The 24,797-nt window shown below is 35.3% G+C and overlaps 1 protein-coding gene across 6 annotated transcripts in view; it reads left to right on the top strand.

The window, feature by feature from the left end:
* The window catches only part of Pask (PAS kinase), a 131,493-nt gene that overhangs the window by 34,977 nt on the left and 71,719 nt on the right, over positions 1-24,797 (top strand). For 5 of the 6 annotated variants that reach the window (XM_068389570.1, XM_068389575.1, XM_068389572.1 and 2 more), the window contains exons 2-6: positions 10,488-10,554; positions 13,175-13,272; positions 14,899-15,020; positions 16,531-16,718; positions 22,510-22,743. In XM_068389570.1, coding sequence (XP_068245671.1) covers positions 10,488-10,554; positions 13,175-13,272; positions 14,899-15,020; positions 16,531-16,718; positions 22,510-22,743 — 709 coding nt within the window. Of the gene's footprint in view, positions 1-10,487; positions 10,555-13,174; positions 13,273-14,898; positions 15,021-16,530; positions 16,719-22,509; positions 22,744-24,797 lie in introns of those variants that run through there. The other variant, XM_068389573.1, reaches the window with a different exon arrangement.

The following is a 24,797-nucleotide window of genomic DNA, read 5'->3' as shown; positions in this document are numbered from 1 at the left end:
ATATTAATAAAGTATCGTAATCCCCTTTAACATTGTCATTTGAGCTAAAAACATTTTTTTCATCTTTACTGTCTTTCATCCAACTATCTATCGATCGATTTATGTCTATTTATTTTTCTCAATATGGGGGTGGTTATAAAGATCTCTGACGTAAAGGCTTTCAACTGCTGAATAATATATGCGGTTTAAAAACGGTCGAACTGTTCGTCGAACGCGGTTCGACACCAAGTATTTAAAGTGATGTTCGAACGTTTGAACTGGGTATTAGTTCTTGCCCGACTTTTGTGGGCGGGACTTCGTTTTACACAAACCTTATGCATTTGTGACCGATTCCACCTCTTTCGAACCGTTTGGCAAGCAGGTTCGACAACGAGTTCGAATAACCGTTCGAGAGTGTAAATCCCGCTTTACGCACATTATAAGGTTGGTGTAAGAATTGGCTAGTCTCATAACCAAGCGTAGGCCTACTGTTCCTTAGCGAGTTCCTGTGTAATGTACCTTTTTTTGTTCTTATGCATAAAGCTTGCAAAAGAAGATATCTCAATGGCTTATTTACCAATAAATTTTGTATATTGTATTAATTGTGAGGATAACGAAAACCTTAATCAACTATCCAAAGTTTAGTTCAATATTAGGCATCGCTCAAAAAAAAAAATTTGTCTTTGATATATATTTGAGAAGAGTGTCTTCACAATACTAACGTATCAAAATATCGATATAATTAATATTACTTAAAAAAAATCTCTCATAAGAAAACAACCAAATCCATTTTATAATGAATCACGTACTTGCTAAGAATACTCATCAACCACAACTATGTAATTGTTTCAAAATACGCTTCACGCTTTCTTAAACATTGCTGCAATTTACTCTTGTTTAAAAACCGTTATTGCTTCTGTAGGGAACATAAGGTTTTTTGGTTAGTTTGTGGTTATCTTTTGATATATACATTTAGTAATCTGCTTAGTCTTATAGAATATAGATTATGACTCGACTTTCCCCTATTTTGGCTTATTTCAGCGTTAAATTGTATTCAGACACTTCATATCGTGTTATTTCCTTATGATACACCAGTTTCTTTCCACATTTCTCTGTTTTCTGTTCTTTCGCCTTCTTTCTTGTTCTACTTTATCAGTAACACACACACACACACTCTCTCTCTCTCTCTCTCTCTCTCCTCTCTCTCTCTCAATTTGTTCCTCTCGTAAGATGATCTCTTAACACGTGCCACGTTCTCTCTCTCTCTCTCTCCTCTCTCTCTCTCTCTCTCTCTCTCTTTCAATTTGTTCCTCGTAAGATGATCTCTTAACACGTGCCACGTTCTCTCTCTCTCTCTCTCTCTCTCCTCTCTCTCCTCTCTCTTTCAATTTGTTCCTCTCGTAAGATGATCTCTTAACACGTGCCACGTTCTCTCTCTCTCTCTCTCTCTCTCTCTCTCTCTCAATTTGTTCCTCTCGTAAGATGATCTCTTAGCACGTGACACGTTCTCTCTCTCTCTCTCTCTCTTCTCTCTCTCTCTCTTTCAATTTGTTCCTCTCGTAAGATGATCTCTTAACACGTGCCACGTTCTCTCTCTCTCTCTCTCTCTCTCCTCTCTCTCTCTCTCAATTTGTTCCTCTCGTAAGATGATCTCTTAACACGTGCCACGTTCTCTCTCTCTCTCTCTCTCTCTCTCTCTCTCTCTCTCTTTCAATTTGTTCCTCTCGTAAGATGATCTCTTAACACGTGCCACGTTCTCTCTCTCTCTCTCTCTCTCTCTCTCTCTCTCTCTCAATTTGTTCCTCTCGTAAGATGATCTCTTAACACGTGCCACGTTCTCTCTCTCTCTCTCTCTCTCTCTCTCTCTTTCAATTTGTTCCTCTCGTAAGATGATCTCTTAACACGTGCCACGTTCTCTCTCTCTCTCTCTCTCTCTCTCTCTCTCTCTCTCTCAATTTGTTCCTCTCGTAAGATGATCTCTTAACACGTGCCACGTTCTCTCTCTCTCTCTCTCTCTCTCTCTCTCTCTCTCTTTCAATTTGTTCCTCTCGTAAGATGATCTCTTAACACGTGCCACGTTCTCTCTCTCTCTCTCTCTCTCTCTCTCTCTTCTCTTTCAATTTGTTCCTCTCGTAAGATGATCTCTTAACACGTGCCACGTTCTCTCTCTCTCTCTCTCTCTCCTCTCTCTCTCTCTCTTTCAATTTGTTCCTCTCGTAAGATGATCTCTTAACACGTGCCACGTTCTCTCTCTCTCTCTCTCTCTCTCTCTCTCTCTCTTTCAATTTGTTCCTCTCGTAAGATGATCTCTTAACACGTGCCACGTTCTCTCTTTCTCTCTCTCTCTCTCTCTCTCTCTCTCTCTCTCTCTCTCTCTCTCTCAATTTGTTCCTCTCGTAAGATGATCTCTTAGCACGTGCCACCTAACTTGGTCTAATGTTTTAATATGCCAGCTCACTTGGTCTAATGTTTAATCAAGTAATCTTAAATCCTGACACTGCAAGGCTTTGGAATTCTCTTCCGTCCCTTTGTTTTCTCGACTCTTCCCGTTCATTCCTTCTTGTAGTTGAATCAGTAGACCTTTAGAAGTTCAATCTTACCGCGAATGCTTTATGTTGAACAGGTTTGATTCAATTTGTTCTTTTATAGTTTGCATATGACATCTATTTTAACATTGAGTGATCTTGATATATTTTATATTTATATTAATTATTAATGGTTTTTATGCTCTCTTATTTCCTTTTCCCCACTGGGCTATTTTTCCCTGTTGGAGCCCTGGGGCTTGTTGCATTCTGCATTTCCAACCACGGTTGTAGAATGGCTAATAATAATAATAATAATAATAATAATAATAATAATAATAATAATAATAACTAGAAAAGCACGCTGAGTGCAGACCTCCCCCACGGCAGTTTATTTCTCGAAACCAGCTTGCCTTTCGTAGAATCAATTTAGTCTGTAGGCTTATTTGAAGTCTGTGTTAAATCGGTCGACCTTTTGCTCGCCCTTGACCTTTGAGCTAGGTCTATCAAAATTGAATCGCTCTCACGTCTCAACACAATCAATCCTTGAAAGTTTCAGTACTCTGAGTAAAATTGTGGTCAGGAAGTTGTTAAAAAAAAAAGACAATCTGGGGCGAAAGCATAACCTCCTCCTAACTTTGTTGGCGGAGATAATAATAATAATAATAATAATAATAATGACATTTGGTACCCAGGCCCAGTGTCCTTTACGTCATTTCTAGGCCTACTTGAGAAATAACAGGGATTTTTTTATATAACAGCAACGAAATTGATACACGAATAAACTTTGTAGGTAGTAGGCTGGCCAGGGCACCAGCCACCCGTTGAGATACTACCACTAGAGAGTTATGGAGTCTTTTGACTGGCCAGACAGTACTACATTGGATCCTTCTCTCTGGTTACGGTTCATTTTCCCTTTGCCTACATATTCACACACCGAATAGTCTGCCTATTCGTTACATATTCTCCTCTGTCCCTCGTACACCTGACAACACTGAGATTACCAAACAATTCTTCTTACTGCACTGTAAATGTTCAGTGGCCACTTTCCTCTTTGTAAGGGTAGAAGAGACTCTTTAGCTGTGGTAAGCAGCTCTTCTAGGAGAAGGACACTCCAAAATCAAACCATTGTTCTCTAATCTTAGCCTCTGTACCATGGTCTTCCACTGACTTGGGTTATAGTTCTCTTGCTTGAGGGTACACTCGGGCAACACTGTTATATCTTATATCTTATTTCTCTTCCACTTGTTTTGTTAAAGTTTTTCATAGTTTATAAAGTGATATTTATTTTAATATTGTTGCTCTTAAAATATATTTTTCCTTGTTTCCTTTCCTCACTGAGCTATTTTCCCTGTTGGGGCCCCTGGGCTTATAGCATCCCTGCTTTTCCAACTAGGGTTGTAGCTTGGCTAATAATAATAATAATAATAATATTTGGAATTGACAGTTTTATGGAATTAGAAAATTCACATAATTTGGCGGGAGTCTTTAGAAAATGTCTTCATTTCATCTCTTGGAAGTCATTGGCTTCTGTTGATATAATATATTCTTAAAGTCAGTCGTAGTTCTGGTTTTATTTATTCATATGTCAAAGTAAAATGTGGCCTTGAAGTCGTTTATATTGTATTTTTGTTATTTGGGATTTTTTTATGTTTTCAATATATATTTTGTACTGGATTAATTTCGTTTATTAATGTGTTTATTAATCCACTGTTCCTTATGGCAGCATTAACCACCGAGGAGTCAGCTGTTGCAAAGTTATCGAACTGCAGGCATGTCTGTTTTGGTTTGAGGTTGCCACTTCGGGATTTCTTACCGATTTATTATAATTGTATATATAATAATATCATTTAATATCGAGATTATTTTAAAGTGATACATATTTACTACACGATATGATTCTTACCTTTAAAATAAAGTATTTAAGAACTCTTTTATGACCATATATAAAAAATAAGCAACCGATGTTCTCGGGCGCCTATGTGTCTGCCTCAGACGGTGTGTGAGTGTGAGACAGAGAGAGAAAGAGAGGGAGAGTGAGGAGCATTCACCGAGTTAGGGCGGGTCTAGCCCGTAGATTTTCAACGACATATCGCCTTTCCATTCGGTATATCATATTCTATGCTTTGAAACAAAAATCTCTACCAGACACTCATTGTGTTAAAAGTGTCTGTGACTGTCTGACAGCCCCTGACTGGGCTGCGTGTTCGCGTTTTCCCGTCTGGGGGAGAAGGATAAAAATCCTGGACTTCCATTGAAAAGTGAACGCTGGTGGGAAATTTCCATTTTAGATAATCGGTGAAATGGACTTCTGTCCCTTCAAGTGTATCTTCTACTATTCGTCCTGGTGAGTTGAGAATTAATTTGTGTGTTTGTATTTGTGTTTGTGAATGTTAATTATCTCAACGGTTGGAGGAAAATCATATTTTTTCCCCAGCCAGACGAGACAATGTAGTATTGACATTTCGATATGATTTTGTTGAATATGCCAGTCTATTGATAATCAAAATATTTCTCAAGAAACGTCATACGTAAATATAAATATCTATAAACAATATAACATATCTATTTAATAATATCAATTCCAGTTATAACCCCACCAAAACGAAGGTCACAGATCGAGTGAATTTTATTTTATTTTTTTTCTGACCGGAGATAACCGGACGAGTCGAGTACGAGATGATAAAAGATAACATCGATTAGTTTAATGACCTTTATTTGGTATACTCTTGTTAGTCAGTTACCTTGACATTTGAAATGGACATTTAATATATGACGAAGGAGGGATTTTTGGGGTGAACGATTTCGTATGCTATTCATTGTTGAGATTTATATATATATATATATATGTATATATATATATATATATGTATGTAGCCTATATATATATATATATATAACCTATATATATATATATATAACCTATATATATATATGTATATATATAGCCTATATATATATATATATATATATATATATATATATATATCTCATATATATATATATATATATGTCTCCTATATATATATATATATATATATAATGTGTGTGTTGTGTGGTGTATTGTGTGTGCCAGTGTATTGGTGTGCGTGCGTATGTATCTGTGTGTGTCAAAGGAAACCCCCCAATGCAGATATTGACGTACAGGTAAGCCTATTCTATTTATAGGATATTAACAGCTTCTTTTTCTTGACTCACTCTCATCGAGAGACTTCTATCTGATGTGTGTGCGTGCGTGTGTGTGTGTTTGTGACCTTGAAAGCTCCCGAGTCAGCGGTGCCATTGACATTTCTCTTGATATAGGCTATACATAATTTAGTGGCTGTAGAGGAGGCCGGTTCTAATTTGGGTGGAAAAAGAAGTAATATCTTCTCTCTCTCTCTCTCTCTCTCTCTCTCTCTCTCTCTCTCTCTAAGCCCTTGTTTTACGTAGGCCTATCAGAATAAAGCATTCTTTTAACTAATGTCAAAATATATAAAATTACTATTTTACAATTGATGGGAGTATGTTACTCAATATGTGTAAGTAAAAAATTTACACAATTTATATATCATTACAGAAAACAACTATACTTTGGAAATAACACTCATTGTGAGATATATACATAAATATTAATTAGATAAACACTTAGTTTAAAACTACTGACACACACGTATATATATATATATATATATATATAAATATATATGGTGAAAGGTTTGCATATCACCATGATCAACGAAGATGTACTAGACTGAGCCACCCATACTAGATTTGCAGTGGAGTAGAAATGGCTGCATTTTCACGACCAGTTAAAGTTCACTCCCAATCTTTTGCAGACCACCTGCTAGCTTTTATTGTTTGACCTATTCTGCGATTTATCTTCTCTGACCTTTTAAAATCACTGTCACATTCAGTATCAAATACTTCCATTCTTCCATGTTATGAAATATCTGTTTTGATGTTGTTACTGTTTTTAAGATATTTTAATTAATTGTTTCTCATATTGTTTATTTATTTCATTATTGCCTTTCCTTACTGGGTTTATTTTTCTTTGTTGGAGCCCTTGGCCGTGTAGCATCTTGCTTTGTACCAAATGCTGATTTTTCTTCCGTTCTTCCATGTTATGAAATATCTGTTTTGATGTTGTTACTGTTTTTGAAATATTTCAATTGTTCATTGTATCTCATATTGTTTATTTATTTCCTTATTGCCTTTCCTTGCTGGGTTATTTTTCTTTGTTGGAGCCTTTAGACTTGTAGCATCTTGCTTTTCCAGCTAGGGTTGTAGCTTGGCTAGTAATAATAATAATAATAATATTACCATTTAGTGCTTCCTGTGCCTACCTCAGTGTATGTTCTATCTTTCCTTATAACCTTAGTTTTGAGCCCTGTTACTTTCAACGTTTTTTTGCCAATATTTTTATGGTTTATTTTTTTAGTTCGCTCTGTTCATCTTCACTACAGAAGGTCTTCAATTTACAAACATTTGACACAAAAACATTCAACTTGCAAACATTCGATTTACAAACATTAGACTTACAAATATTCGACTTACAAACATTCGACACAAACATTTGATTTACAAACATTAGACTTACAAACATTTGATTTACAAACATTAGACTTACAAACATTCGACTTACAAATATTCGACTTACAAACATTCGACACAAACATTAGACTTACAAACATTAGACTTACAAACATTCGATTTAAAAACGTTAGACTTACAAACATTCAACTTACAAATATTCGACTTACAAACATTCGACACACAAACATTTGATTTACAAACATTAGACTTACAAACATTCGGTTTAAAAATGTTAGACTTACAAACATTCAACTTACAAACATTCCACTTACAAACATTCAACACACAAACATTCGACACACAAACATTCAATTTACAAACATTCGCCACAAACATTCGACACACAAACATTCAATTTACAAACATTCGCCACAAACATTCGACACACAAACATTCAATTTACAAACATTCGACACACAAACATTCAATTTACAAACATTCGCCACAAACATTCAACTTACAAACATTCAACACAAACATTAGACACAAACATTTTACTTACAAACATTAGACTTACAAACATTTGGAGATACAAACAGAAGTCCAACTGAAATCATAAATTTCAGTTATTGTATCAAAAGTTCATAAAAAGAAACTGTAATTCAACAATATTATATAATTTAATGCAGTAAGCAAGACGACATTTGCAACATGAAATAAGGCACTTTTCCGTGAATATTCACGTCACTTCATCCGTGAAGGTATTAAAACACATTAAAGCTAAACAAAATTTCTATACTCATATTTATATTTTAACCCTTTTACCCCCAAAGGACGTACTGGTACGTTTCACAAAACTCATCCCTTTACCCCCATGGATGTACCGGTACATTCTTGCAAATAACTGCTTATTTTGTTTTGCATATTTTTTATATATATATATATTTTTTTTTTTAGAAAATTCAGACATTTTCCAAGAGAATGAGACCAACCTGACCTTTCTATGACAAAAATTAAGGCTATTAGAGCAATTTAGAAAAAATATACAAAATGTGCTTGAAAAAAATTAGCCCCTGGGGGGTTAAGGGTTGGAAATTTCCAAATACCCTGGGGGTAAAAGGGTTAATACACATTCTACTATATATATTTGAGAATAAAAGCCTGAAATCGGTCTAACGAAAATTTCTTCTGGACGAGGTCAATGCCCTTTAAATGCCACCTTCTGTTGATCCAATGTCACTCCATCTCGCCTCTCGTATTTTTTTAATCTATAACTATATTTTTTCTTGTAAATTTGATCAATATGTACAACTAGTGTACACGACCCGTCAGAAATGACGGATAAATATTTAGAGAGGTATACACACATATGCACCCCATTCTTACCACGGTATGACCACCCTCTCTACCCCTGTACTCGAGGGACGGGGAGAGCGAAGTATTACTGGAAAGATATTTATGTACTGTATGTATGTATGTATATATATATATATATATATATATCTATGTGTGTATATATATAATTATATATATATACACATGTATATATATATATAATGTTATATATATATATATATATATATACTGTATATAGATATATATATATATATATATATATATATATATATATATATATATATATATATATATATATGTATGTATGTATGTATGTATGTATGTATGTACATACATACATACATACATACCTGTACCCTATTCAGAAGTGTACCTACACTTATAGAGTACTAGTAAACAATAAGTAATACATATAACAATTCCTCACTTTCATTCCTGTGGTTGTCTTTCACGCTGCCATCGGAAGTCGTCTCCCTTACACTTTTCAGGCATTAGAAAGAAGCCTAAAAATATTAAAAAAAAGAGGAACACTAATCCTGAATGCATATTGCAAACGAAGATGCTGAACTAATGCTAAAGTCATGCGTAATGTGCTACCCCCGTGGAATTAGTTGCTCTCTTTGTCGGCAAGTTGTTTATCCTATTAACCCTTTTACCCCCAAAGGACGTACTGGTACGTTTCACAAAAGCCATCCCTTTACCCCCATGGACGTACCGGTATGTCCTTGCAAAAAAATATTAAATTTTTTTTTCATATTTTTTGGGAAAATTCAGGCATTTTCCAAGAGATTGAGACCAGCCTGACCTCTCTATGAAAAAAATTAAGGCTAATAGGGCAATTAAAAAAAAATATACTGCAAAATGTGCTGGGAAAAAAATAATCCCCTGGAGGTTAAGGGTTGGAAATTTCCAAATAGCCTGGGGGTTAAAGGGTTAATGAACCAAATGTCATAACTTGGAACTGAGTTGCAAGGATTTTTTTAATGGCTGTACCTTATGGAAGCTCATTTATAATGGAGAATTGTCATAACTTGAGTGTGTTGTAACCAGAGGACCCCCTGCATTATAAGAGAACTTACAGATAGCTTTTACGACTTTACCAGGAAAAGTATAAGTGCTTTTTATGCCAAGTTTATTTATAATAGAATATTTAGTGTTAGGAATAAACATGGAATGAAATGTATAGATAATAGGGTCTGGATGATGTCTAGCAAATGAGTATGCTTGTATGATTTAATCTAAGGAAATACGATAGGTCCTTATTTAAATATAAATAATAACATAAAAAAAATTCTCTTAATTGATACAGAGCGTATTACTGGGAAAAGATGTTTGGGTTTTGTCCTAAATTATATTTTTGTGTTGAAGATTGTGTATTTTGCATTTAGGAATTAAGTTATCTAGCATTCTCTTAGTGATGATACGTGCACACTTCTATGCTGTATGTCGCTTTATAGAAGTTATTTGTCCAGCAGTTTTATGTGTCGGTTTATAGAAGTTATTTGTCCAGCAGTTTTATACTGTATGTCGGTTTATAGAAGTTATTTGTCCAGCAGTTTTATATGTCGGTTTATAAAAGTTATTTGTCCAGCAGTTTTATATGTCGCTTTATAGAAGTTATTTGTCCAGCAGTTTTATATGTCGCTTTATAGAAGTTATTTGTCCAGCAGTTTTATATGTTGGTTTATAAAAGTTATTTGTCCAGCAGTTTTATATGTCGCTTTATAGAAGTTATTTGTCCAGCAGTTTTATATGTCGCTTTATAGAAGTTATTTGTCCAGCAGTTTTATATGTCGCTTTATAGAAGTTATTTGTACAGCAGTTTTATATATTGTTTGGATAAACCAAAGAGATTGTATACTGTATCATATTTTGGAAGGACGAGATAGGTAGTGCTCATAATCTGCTAAAGAACTAGACTTGATTATTTGGTTCATTTCTCTCTCCTGATATTTTCCATTTGTATACTGTATCTTATTTTGGAAGAACAAGATAGTTAGTGCCCATAATCTGCTAAAGAATGATTCTTGATTATTTGGTTCGTCTCTCTCTCCTGATATTTTCCATTTGTTACATTTCGTTAGCTAACCATTGTTTCCTTTTTATCCCTGACAGAGGTAACCAGCATCTCAACATAAGCTCTCAGTCACCATTTGTCAAGAGCGCATCAACACCTACTTTAGTAAGTAGCATGGATTTATTTTTGGTATCTTGTTAAGTCAATGTTATCCTCACAGGTTTTCTGAAATTTTCATCTTTTGAGCTTCATCTCTGAAGATTTTTCGAGTTTTTACAATAGATACTATACTGTAATGTTTAGATGATAACCGTTGTTACAAGGACTTACTGTATCTTGCCAGCCATGGTAAGCAAGTTTAAAACTGTGATTGGAGTTTTCAACCATTAATTAAGGATTCCCAGTCTGTGGGCCATCCCATTTGCTAAGGATAAAACAATAATACGAAAGCACCTAACTGGATAAAAATGTAAGAACATTTTGCCTTAATACCTGTACATAAACCGGACTTGTAAAAGACAAGGGCTGACTGACTTTTACAATGATTTTAAACTACCAAGAAGGAAGATAAGCACTGGGCAATCAAGATGCACATGGGAGAATAATTAATCTTTGCTAGTTAGAAATGCCATAAAAATATCATTCTTTTCCCCTTTTCTCCTCCAGATATGATTCACACCCAAGGTAGTTCTTTACTTGGATGAAAACACATTTCTTATAAATAAATTGTACAGTGTACTTTGAAATGTTTTGGTTTCTGGGTTAGGACGGCCACACATCAAGTCGTTCCTTTAACTTTCTCCCTTATAAATAATACAACTCACATGAGAATGCATAGCAAAGCAGGCATCCATATTAAACTATGATAATTTAAATACTATAAATCTCAATATCATAATCTGAAGTGCGAGTAGAGCGACTATGATTGTTGCAATGAGGAATCAGAAATATAAATGAGATATGGCGCACCTACTGGCAATCACAGTTTTGCCATGTACCGTCTTATTTTCTCAACACTCCACTAGGGGGCCATGACTTTTACATTAACAAAAAACTGAAACTATAACTATTTTAAGGGTAGCTATCGATATTTTTAAAGTTTTTTAAAGTTTGCACGGGGTTATAACTTTCGTGATGATTAATTCCTTCTGAGATATGGCATCAATGCCACCACAGTGGAAGGCACTACATTATTAACTGATCTCCAATGGAATTACTTAATTTTTCTAATAAATATTGTATGTACTAAAGTTTCATAGTAAGTTTGAACAATCTAAAGATGTGTTCCTTTTAGTCATTTGTTTTTTAATGGAAGAGTGAAGGGAAGCAACCCAGTCAGTGGCCATTTGACTAAGCTAGTAGGGAGTCATCACCATATCTTGTTCAGGTGTAATTATTAGAATAACCCAAAATCAACAATAATTGACATTATCAGGCCTATGACTTGGATCAGGTACTTGGGAAGGTAATGCCTATTGGAAACATCACTGCCTTGCTGGGGATTGATTCCCGCTCAAGTTCCATAGTTTCTTGTAGTGTCTGCTACCTCACCATCTTTGCAAGCTAAAGATGGGGCTGTGAGTCTATTGGTTTACCTGCTGATTTATCAGCAGCCTGGTCTTAGCATGGTGGGGAGAAGGATCTTGTCCACTGATCCTATGTATATACTGTATAATCAGTCTGTAGGTCATTGTCACCGTCCCTTGCCTCTGCCATTTATGAGTAACCTTGAAAACCATGGCCTGGAATAGCATCCTAGTTAGGACTGACATTGCTGTGAGGTTGAAGCGTCTTAGATTTGTCTGGTTATCATCAAGAGAGTGATTGTCCTATCACTGAAATGTCAGATCCATACCTGTAGGAAGTATCAATTTACCCATGGGATGGAATGTCGTTCACGTGAGGATATGAACTGACATGGACCATTACACAATGTGGTTTGAAGGTCACTAAGAATAGGGGGAAAAGAAGCTGCAAAAGTGGTGAGATGTATCATGGGAGTTAATAGACTAGGCACTTATTGTATGAGAAGATTCTGATTGCTGTTGTGTTTGACATGTATTTCTTAGTAGGAGTGATCTAGATGCACAATGAGGTGCTATTCTTTATCAGTGGTGAAATTGTATGGGTTGTTTGGATGATTGTAGTTTTATTCAACAAAAACTGCTGCAATTGACATTAAGAGCCCATACCTCTTGAATGGTTGTCATAAATAAGTTTGTAAACGCTTCCAACAATGAGGAAGTGGTTTTTTTTTTTGCTTTCGTTTTGAAACTTCCTTTAATCTACCTGGGAATATACTAAGTACAGTACTGTACAGTAATTTATGAGCTGCCAGCTCTTACAAATTTTAATATTAGTCTTTCATGAAGCAATGTCTGGTACTTTGTCAGTAAGTGTGAAATGATATTAAGTTGTATTCTTAGACTTTCGTACATCTCACAAGAATCATTTTGTAATGAAATAAAACACTGAAAATTAGAGCATGGCAAATTTAAAGAAGGCTGCTGAAGAGACCCTTTATTACTGTCTACATTATGGCTTGCAAGGTGCGCTGTTGTCAGTACTCCCCTATGGTTATTCTCTATTGCACAAAGATTTCTTGTTCTCCCAGCTGGTAAATGTAGTAAAAGATTTTTTCATTCTAACTAACTGACAAAGTAACTTTTATTTGGGAATTAACATAATCTTGCAGTAGTGGTTTGTATATATGAAGAACATGTTTTAGTATTATAAAGTTGTCTCAAATTTTTTTCTATGCATTTTAATTGTCTATACTTTTTAGGGTTTACTACCATGGAAGCACAGCCATTTTGGAGCTCTGGGAATTAATACAGAAAGGTTCGGCACTCCTGGATACCCATCGCCTCTCGATCGATTCAGGTATTGTTAACATCATGTGTGTTGCTGGCTTTGTTTTACGTTCTTTATAAGTTTTAAGGGAAAATTTTTTTATGATACATTTGTTTGAGTAACGTGCAAAACTCTACCCACATTTGTTTAAGTAACATGCAGAACTCTACCCACATTTGTTTAAGTAACATGCAGAACTCTACCCACATTTGTTTAAGTAACATGCAGAACTCTACCCACATTTGAGCAAGATGCAAAACTCTACCCACATTTGTTTCAATAACATACAAAACTCTACCCACATTTGTTTAAGTAACATGCAGAACTCTACCCACATTTGAGCAAGATGCAAAACTCTACCCACATTTGTTTAAGTAACATGCAGAACTCTACCCACATTTGAGCAAGATGCAAAACTCTACCCACATTTGTTTCAATAACATACAAAACTCTACCCTCATTTGTTTAAGTAACATGCAGAACTCTACCCACATTTGAGCAAGATGCAAAACTCTACCCACATTTGTTTAAGTAACATGCAGAACTCTACCCACATTTGAGCAAGATGCAAAACTCTACCCACATTTGTTTAAGTAACATGCAGAACTCTACCCACATTTGAGCAAGATGCAAAACTCTACCCACATTTGTTTCAATAACATACAAAACTCTACCCACATTTGTTTAAGTAACATGCAGAACTCTACCCACATTTGAGCAAGATGCAAAACTCTACCCACATTTGTTTCAATAACTTACAAAACTCTACCCACATTTGTTTAAGTAACATGCAGAACTCTACCCACATTTGAGCAAGATGCAAAACTCTACCCACATTTGTTTAAGTAACATGCAGAACTCTACCCACATTTGAGCAAGATGCAAAACTCTACCCACATTTGTTTCAATAACATAAAAAACTCTACCCACATTTGTTTAAGTAACATGCAGAACTCTACCCACATTTGTGCAAGATGCAAAACTCTACCCACATTTGTTTAAGTAACATGCAAAACTCTACCCACATTTGTTTAAGTAACATGCAAAACTCTACCCATATTTGTTTGAGTAACATGCAAAACTCTACCCACATTTGTTTAAGTAACATACAAAAATCTACCCACATTTGTCTAAGTAACATGCAAAACTCTACCCACATTTTTTTAAGTTACATGCAAAACTCTACCCACATTTTTTTAACCCACATTTTTTTAAGTTACATGCAAAACTCTACCCACATTTTTTTAAGTAACATGCAAAACTCTGGCAATATATAATTTTCAGTTCAGTTTATTGCAAATTGACCATAATACAGTACATTGAAATTTTACTTTCACTTCATTCCTTGTACTGTAATTAGAAGAGGAAAAATGAGCAGCTGTGTATTTCAATGTTAGAATGTGATTAAAAGACAGTATTGTATGTTTATCCCTTTGCTAATTTAATTTTGAGTGATGTTACAAGATTCCTTTAATTGAAGAGATACATTTTTCGTTAAGGGTTTGCAAATTCAATAGAATTTGCTGCGAAAATTATTAAATCCAATTTTTCCATTTATAATTTTTATACAGTACTGTATTCTAGATAAGTGTTGGCTCTTTGTTGAACCATAAAATATTACTTTCGACTGTTAACTTGGTGACCCTCTTTTTACAGATGTCGACGCCATTTATCGCAGTTGCCTCACAATGCCAGTTTTTCTCACTTTCCTAGAGTACCCAGCAAGTCTAGTAGGTTGCATCATGCGACCTCTGTCCCACGTCTCAGTGTAATGCCAGGTATGGAAATTGACGTTTGTTATTGATTATTTGTCTATATAAGTATTCTTATTTTGCAAATATGAGAATTCATTTTTCATTTCATCATCAGCTGTTGCTAGTTCACTGCTGGGCAAAGGCCTCAGACATGTCCTTCCACTTGCTTCTGTTTGTGGTCTTTCTATGCCAGTATGCCAGTCTGAAACTGCAAACTTTCTTAGTATTTAAATCTTTAATCCATCGTTTTCTCTTCCTTCCCTGCTTCTTTTGCAATCTCTAGGGACCCATTCTGTTATTCTTAATGTCCATTTATTATCTGTCATTCTCATTATATGTCTTGCCCATATCAACTTCTTTTTCTTATATGTTGTTAGAATATCCTCTACAGTGAACCCTCGCTACTTCGCGGTTCGACCATCGCGGATTCACCACTTCGCGGATTTTTTCCATAACCCATATATATACAGTAATATATATATATATGTATGCATGCATTTATGTATATATGTAGGTATGTATATGTGTATACATATAAATATATATATATACACACACACACATATATATATATATATATATATATATATATATATATATATATATATATATATATATATATATATATATATATATATCTAAAGTAGGAAGATGTGATGTAGTTCTAAGGGAAAAGTATGGGAAATATGTCTGGGTGATAAGCAAAGCTCTACCTCCAGTTTGTTTCTACATTATGATCAGAGATAAATGTAAACAAAACATTGGTTGCCATTTTTTATCGTGCTTTTTAGCATGTTTAGGAAATGCATGATATAAAATCACCTTTAATATTTGTGCCTGTTTTAGTTTAGGGTACTGTAGTACATGCATTAAGTGTTCTGTACATTAAAGGGTAGTTTGTTAACAGTACTACGTACAAGGGAAGGTTTTAAAAGTCTGAATATACATGTTGAATAAATAGGTAAATATGGTGTCACTACTTCGCGGATTTTCACCTATCGCGGCCGCGACTGGAACCTATCTACCGCGATAAACGAGGGTTCACTGTACTTTAGTTTGCTCACGTATCCATGTTGCTCTTTTTCTGTTTTATTGTTATTCCCATTTTTCATTTATAAAAACCTTAAATACTGTTTTTTCCTACGTGAATAAAGACCCTCGTCATTTATAAGGTGGTACTCCTCAAAAGTGTACAAAGAGGTTACCCATTTAAATGACACAGGTTTGTATAACTAGGATAAATACAAATTATTTATTGAAATTTGTAGCTTGTACCTACGCAAATACAAATAATCGTCATTTTAATGGGTAAGCTCCTGGCGCACTTTTGAGGAGTAAACCCTTATAAATGTCTCAGGTTTGTATAGCTTGCAAAATACAAATTATTTAAAAAAATTGTAGTATTTCCATTTTCTTTATAACATTGGCATTTGCTATCAAAATGTGGAATCATTAAGTTTCCAAATAATAGACAAAGAATTTCTTTTTAGTGTTTTTGCTTTAACCGCATCTTATTTTTTTATTGTTCTTCAAGGCAATGGTCTCCATAGTTTTAGCTTCTCTCCGGGGCTGTCGAAGGGGTCATTTGGTTTCTCTGAAAAGGGCCCCGTTGGTCAGTGGCTTTTCCATAACTTCGTTGGAGGTGGAACTAGCGGACCTGTTTTCCCGACATCTATTGTTAACCCAAATAAAGCAATCCTCACACTTGATTCTTCATCCAGGGTAAGTGAATGATTCTATTAAATTGGTCCCAACTGATTTTAGGATAAGCAGGCTCTTAAGTTGTACTGTATATTTATAGTTTTTTTCATTTACACTAGTATATGGTAGCTGAAGAGCAAAGTAAAAGAAAATGTTCCTATAGTGCAGTGGTTCCCAAACTTTTTCAGGCTGGCACCCCCTTGGCTTGCAGATGGTGTCCCTACGCACTACCCTTGTTCCACTTGTAATTACTTAAAAGAGCTATGCATTCGTTTATAATTCCACTGTCAAATTTATTATCTATAAACTGCAAACATGTTTCTTTACTTTAGTTTTATGACATGTTTTGTCATTAACCCTTTTACCCCCAATGGACGTACTGGTACGTTTCACAAAACTCATCCCTTTACCCCTATGGACGTACCGGTACGTCCTTGCAAAAAACTGCTATTTACATTTTTTTTGCATATTTTTTATTACTTTATGAGAAACTTCAGGCATTTTCCAAAAGAATGAGACCAACCTGACCTCTCTATGACGAAAATTAAGGCTGTTAGAGCAATTTAAAAATATATATTTTGCAAAATGTGCTTGAAAAAGAAAATGCCTGGTGGTTAAGGGTTGTAAAGTTCCAAATAGCTTTGGGGTAAAAGGGTTAAGATTTTGTAAAACAAAAAAAGAAGAGTAAGCTGTTTACTGCTTAATTGCTCTTAATGCCACCTTGTTGCCTCCAACCGCTAATTTTGCCTTACTGCCTCCCATATCAATCCACCCTTAGGGGCAGTTCCCCTACTTTGGGAGCCACTGCTTTAGAGTTTAGCCACATTAAACTTTCTTTATTTTTTTCTGAATCTAGACACATGTTTTTCTTTAAGTCAATTTTTTCCACCTCATCAACAAATCATTTTGCCTTGGATATGATTATCTGACTTAAACTCATACATATGTTTAGCAAATTACTTTACTCTTGATATATTCTGGCTCAACCATTCACAACACTATTTGCTTATACAGTACTGCTTTGTATAACCACTTTGCTGTATATGTTGGTGATTGCACATTTATTACCACCAGTTTGAGAATTAGCATTCATCATTTAGTTTTAGTTGATTGAGGAGCTTCATGCTATACTGTACGTTGTAAATCGTACATACACTACTTGATCCGTTACTTCTCTATATTTTATTGAATATCCTATAATTGCATGAATTAGCATAATTATTTATAGGGTTGTTGTATAAGACTAGATGATATGTTTGCTATTTATGATTAGTAGTTAATTTGATTCTATTTTGTTGGCTCTTTGGTCAAAACAAACAACTCTACGTAGGTTTGTTGTAAAATACAGTTATTCAGAGTAATTTATGAGACTGTCATTATTCCTTGAGATTAACATGAATGTTTAGACACCTGTGGTACTCTAATGGTAGAGAAGTTGGTTGTTGAAACTGTGTGTGTAATATTTAATATTGTTATGGATACATCACATACCTACCACTCCAGTACAAAGTTTAATTTTGCAATTGTTTAGATGTTGAGAGTGAGTCATATATGATTAGAGTTTTCTGGTAAGACCTTAGTTACCAGTATCTTTGTTCATTTTATTTAGCTTTCTGAAGACTGGCAGAAGGCATTTCTACTGCATGTGTTATCAGAGATAGAAAAATGATTTATGAAATATTAGGGTTAAATATCCTCTGCTATTCATAGATATGTCTTTGCAAAACCGTAGCTCACAGGGCATGGATATTTGGAAGGTAGATGGTTGGTGTCATCGTTCAAGTTGGAATCATAAGTAAACAGGAACTCGAAGGAGATTTCCTTAGATAAAAAGGTGCAAATTCAATGTAAGGAGGAAAAGGTTTTCTTTATGCTGGATTCTTATAGTTAGCAATTATTTTTTTTTTCAGTATATTGAGGTATGAGTATAACGTTTATCATTGAAGTTAAAATAGATCACTCAATCAGTATATCTGATTCTCATAGGCCTGGCCAAAACTACATTCATATATTTCTTGTATTTTTATTTTGTGGCTGGCACAGAATTTGCATAAAAGAATTATTATGATTAAAAAGATCACTGAATGAATGGCTACTTATTAGTGCTCTGCAAACTTGTATTGCCAAATTATAAGATGCTGGCTGTATCTTTTAAGTTTAAAGATGCTTTTGTAGGCAGATACAATATCTCAAGCCATTTTTGCTAATACACATGGTTTGAAATATTCTGGGATGCTTTATGAGGCGAGTTGAAAATGTATGGTCTTAAGCAATTAGAACATGGACTAGTTAGTGGTAGCACAGTACGCTTATTTAGCCAGGAATGCTTCATTTTACTCCCTGTTTTAGCTTTTAAAAGTTTAAATAGATAAATGCTTAACAGTTTCTCTTATACTTCATTGCTGTACACTTCTGAGTCTGGAGACTAATTAAGGTATGACATTAATGAAATCCCCCATTGATATTTACAGTTACTCCATCCCTTTCTTTTTTATTTCCCGTTTTACCATTCGTTTCGTCCCCCCTGCGATCGCTCCAGTTGCCATCGTGTTTCTTGGAAGTGTGTGTTACCCCAATTGCTTTTATTAGTGAAGTCAGCTTGCTGTGTATAGCCTTGTTGATACCTTGGTATGTTTTTATGTGTGACTTTGAACCGTAGACACATTTACGTCAAATTATAGTCTGGATTATATTTTTTTTTCTGAGTCTTGCTTGTTAGCTTTTAGCTTTTGATTTCATAGTGATTTCTAGAAATGATGTTGTGGTTATTAGTAAATGGGGTTTTGTTATTGCTATTTTTTCTCTTATCAGGGCTTACAGCCTTTACATTCAAGTTGTCATGCTCATTTTGAGAAGTCTGGGAATGTTTGTTGTCATGCTCATTTTAAGAAGTTTGTGGAAATTTTAATTTTAATCCTTTTGTTTATAGTATACATATCAGATTGGATAATAAACAATGCTGATGCTGTGAAAGAAGGTTTTTTTTTTAATTTTGTAATGCATTTTTATTTAAATGATGATTGCATTTAAGTGTAATATTTGCTCTTTAGCTGTAACTTATGGTTGGAAGTCATTCGTGAAGCCTTGTTGGTGACTTTTAACCGACTGGATTTTTTATTTAGGAATAACTGAGCATTTTTAATTTCTTTAAGTAATTGTGTTAGTCATCACGCAATTGTTTTCCTTACTTCATTTGAGTTTTTCTTTATTTATTGAAGTAACAAACTAGCATTTTACGCTATGATATTCATCCAAAAGTGAAAATGTGTACTTTTGGATTTGATAGTAGATATAACAAAATTTAAAAGTAATTTTTAATTTTCCTAGCTATACAAACCTGAGACTTTGGTGATGTTTGAACGATCATTGAATCATCAAGTTACTGTATTTGGCTAAAGACAGGCAGCTGCTTTTGCCCTTAAACCTACGACTTCGAAGGTGGCTAACATAAAAAAATTAATTCAAAGGACTCAGGTTTGCAAGGCTAGGGAAATTACAAATTACCTTTTAAATATTTTTTATTGTTCCTATACATATATAAACCTTTGACCTTTGAAATAGGGAAACTCACTCGTGGAGAAAAAGTCCCTTAGAACCAAACTTGAAGGTTCTCTCCTTCCTTGGACATATCATCCTTCTGGATGCCATATGTGAGTGGGGAAGGTGATTTCAACAACTTCCTCATAGCCAGTCATAGGTGTAGAAACACTTAGTTCTTAGCCAGTACTGACTTAAAAGGAAGCCAGAACTAGGACACTGAAAAAGTCTCCTTAACAGGGAAAGGGCTATGGCTTTGTCAAACTAGGGGCAGCAAGAGAAATGTTCGGTTATACACCAACCCATCCTCCTTGCCCAGAAAATGGATGTGTTGGTTTTTAGCTGCAAGAAAGGAGGTCCATCAAGTAACTCCCCATTATCTGACATTGATCAGTATGCAATGGATTCAGCTGCTACATCTCATTGTGAAGGGAACAGTAAAGAGGTAGGAGAGCCAGTTATTCTACCTTTCCTTGAGATTTATGCCAAACACGTTACCTTAGACGGATGCACAATAATTCCTGTGAGGGAGCGGGGAGTGCTACGCAACTACATACAGTAGTAGAGACCCCAGGACCCAAGAAAGAGGGGACCAATGGTCAGTGTGCAACATTTGTAAGGTAGAGAGAGGCAAATGTGGTCCTTATGTCTGAGGTACACACTAACCATAGTAGCATATTTAAGAAAGCAGCCTCACCAACCAAGAAGGAACAGTTGGCAATTCCTTCTTGTTCCTTCTATCCTTTTTGTCACTGCTTGAGTTAATGAGAGATGTCAGCACTTGCATAATGTTTGTATATGCGTAGGAACAAATTGTTAATTGCTTATTAGGCGAATGATGTAATTACACTTAATGTACTTCATAGGACATTAGGTGAATGCTATATTGCTTAGGAGCAGCTCTCTCCAACATATAAAAGATTAACTGTCAAGAGATATACCTGCAAGAAGCAAGACCCTGAGCTTTAAGCTTATTTTAGTAGTTGCTGTGAGGAGAGGCTGTTTAATAGTTTGATCTCTCAAGGATGTTAGGTGGTATGGATGTGATATGAGTTTTGGAGGAGCACTTTTGATGAGATGAGGAAATAGCAGGAGGTCAAACAGTGGGGAGGATTGGGTTAAATGGAAGTACAATCAAAGTGCCGTGATTAAAAGATGGGAAGAAAACTCATCAAGCATGTATCCTATGAATGGAAAACCAGATTTAAAAATATGTGCAACTGGTGTCATTTTTCTCCTTCAATAGCAAGCCATTAGAAATAGCTTTTATAAACAAAGTTGTCTGATGTCGAATGTGGTAGGTTTTGTATGTTAGGTGAAGTAATTATTTTTTCTTAGCAAGAAGGTGGAATTAGTTTGTTATAAACAAAGTCGCCTGTCGTTGTACGTGCTGGTTTTGTGTGATAGTATAGCATTCTTAAAGTGATTCAAGTAAATTTATTGTTGAATTGTAGGGATCTGCTACCCCCTTAAGACATATTTTTTCTTGTCATTATGGCTTAACTTCTAAAATTACTACAGGTTTTGTTACTTTAATTACTCCAAGTTAATTGGTACCATTATTTGTTTTCTTTGCGTCCAAGTAGAAATTCTCCTTAGTATAATCTCAGTCACTTAATTCACACTATCCAAGAAAATGGGTCTATAGTGAAGGTTGCATGATTGTATAAGGTCAATATATTCTGTAATAGATATATCATGTCTGATTCTCTATATAATTGTAAAATGTATACATTATCTTTATTCTTTTTCATTCAGTGTGTCAACTGACTGCATCATAAATTTTAAACAACTGTGAATCATTCTACACTGAAGTAAATCATTCTACACTAAAGTTAGACCTTATTAATAACTATACCTGACCAGATCCCATGTGTCAGGTACTATTAGGATGGGAATATTTTATAACTACTGTATTGGGCTAAAATTGTTGATTGGGCATGATTTTTCTTTACCATGTTTGCTTCTACTGTACTTGATTAGGGGAGGATATTGTTCATTCTTTGTCTTGGAGGCATGCCTTTCATATACTCATGATTAAGCGGTTAGTTAGAAAACTGGCATGTCTTAAAGCAGTGTATGTAGAATTGCACCGAGTTCAGGGCAGCTTTTTATTTACTGTTTAAGGTTCAATTCAATGCAAAAGAATCCATTTAGATTTTACCACTATGATTTTAATTAGAGCATTGTATTTTGTATGTCCACAGGTACAGAGTTGGTTTTGTGTTCAATCTCTCAGTTGATATTTTGGTAAAAGTATTTCTTATTGTTTCAGATCCTGACAGCAAATGATATGTCTTCCCTTCTCCTTGGTCACTCAGAAGATAAGCTCTGCGGCAAAATGAAACTGACGGATTTTGTTACCCATTCAAGAGCGCACGAGGTCCTCAGCTCCCTTTCAGATTTGTCCCCCACATCGGAAACAGATAGTTCAGATTGCTCCTTGCATACCTTGCCTGACCCTGATATCTTAGAAAACCAGGGGATGGTTCTCTTCAGTGGTAAAGTTGTAAGTATTTGCATCTACTTAGTACTGTACACAGTCATCCTTTAACATTTGCTGGTATGACTGTTCCTACACAGATACAATACCATTCGTTCTTTACTATGGATATATGTTTTGGATCGAGCTGAAATCTAGCTATAAACTTTTTCGTGAGGTGTCAGCAACCGTGCGCTAGTTAAGGGTGGTAGACCGACCACCCTACTCATACACTCGCCCAGTGAGATCCCTCACTTTTGTTTTAGGCTCAAGAGTGAAGATGTATCGTCTCACTCATCCGTTAACTGCTTTCACTGGCCGTCGTTAAACTTAATGAAATTTGCTCCCTTTTTCAGGTGTTCGGGGTCCTGAGAATTTGTGGCCAATGTCCAAGAGATTGAATTTATACACTCATTATCAGTATCCTAACTAGGACCCGAAGGTTACATGTGTTCTCATTAAAACTTCCAATCACAGGGACAAGTCATTATTTTTTTTTTCAGTGGGACCTATCAAATCTAGATGGGCATAAAAGTGTATTTACTGATTGGGAATTGTAGAGTATTCCACCTTTACTGCAGGCAAACCTAAGTCTGTTGGGTGGAATTCTTTTAGTTTTATCTAATCTGGTTCCCTTGCCACAGGTAGAGGGGTCCGAAGACTTAAATTATTGTGTGAATTGAGGGTCCTCTCCGTTATTGGAGTACTATAGGCCTCAAGGCTATTTCTTGCTGGCTGAAATTTAAGGCAAGCTGACTTAAGAAGAGTCTCCATTCAATAGTGCTTGTTGCATAATACATCTTTTAGAAGAATGGGAGAACTCCTCCTCCTGAAGGGCCTAAGACTGGTGTGAGACAACCACTGGCAGGAGGGGATTGACATACCAGAATTTCTCTGCCGTTGTTCTTAACTTTGAAGGATCCCCAGGTTCAGTATGATGATGGCACAGATTTGAGTCGTCTTTGAAGGGAAGTAGGTGATGTGATTGCATTTTGACCATAAATTTCAAAGAAGACATAGGCCAAGAGTTGAGCCTTTAGAGGAAAAGGTTATGATACAGAAACATGAATTCACAATAAGGTGTAATTTTTTAACATTGTAGGTTGGTGGTTTAAACAGCCCAGAGGATAAGCAACATAGATTGCTTTGTTCGGATAAGTTGGGAACCTGTTTTTATCAGAATAGGAGGGTATTTTTAATTTAGAATTATTATTTTTAAGGTAGTAGGTTGGCTATGGCACTAGCCACCCGTTGAGATACTACCGCGAGAGAGTTATTGGGTCCTTTGACTATCAAGCCAGAATTACTTTGGAGCCCTCTGTCTGGTTACGGCTTGTGTTTCCTTTGCCTACACACCGAATAGTCTGGCCGATTCTTTCCACATTCTCTTTCTTCATACACCTGACAATGCTGCGATTACCAAATAATTCTTCTTCATTGAAGGGGTTAACTACTATACTGTAGATGTTCAGTTTCTACTTTTCTCTTGGTAAGGGTAGAAGAGAGACTTGAGCTGTGGTATGCAGGTCTTCTATGAGGACACTCCAAAATCAAACCGTGGTTCTCTCGTCTTGGGTAGTGACATAGCCTCTGTACCATGGTCTTCTACTGTCTTGGGGTAGAGTTCTCTTGTTTAATGGTACTCTCGGGTACACTATTCTATCTTTTTTCTCTTCCTTTTGTTGTTCTGAAGTTTTTATAGATTATAGGTGAAATATTTCTTTTAATGTTGCTACTGTTCTTAAAGTTTTTTATTTTAATTGTTCTTTATTTCTCTTGTAGTTTATTTCCTTATTTTCTTTCCTCATTGGGCTATTTTACCTGTTGGAGCCCTTGGGCTTATAGCATCCTACTTATCCAACAATGGTTGTAGCTTAGCAAGTAGTAATAATAATAATACTAATGGTAATTTTGTTACTGGGGCAAGGCCAAGGAAGTATTGGCTCTAGTTCATCCAAAGGTATAAGGGTTAGAACAACAACTTCAATCGCTCTTTAGGGATATTCTTTTCATGTTAGTGATTATCCTAATATTAGGAGCAACTAAATCCCTTTTATTTGCTCTATTGAATTTTTACCATA

Source organism: Palaemon carinicauda, chromosome 16 (assembly GCF_036898095.1).
Source record: "Palaemon carinicauda isolate YSFRI2023 chromosome 16, ASM3689809v2, whole genome shotgun sequence".
Taxonomy (NCBI): Eukaryota; Metazoa; Arthropoda; class Malacostraca; order Decapoda; family Palaemonidae; genus Palaemon; species Palaemon carinicauda.
Note: the sequence above shows the minus strand (reverse complement) of the source record. Positions and strands in the feature narration are given on the sequence as shown.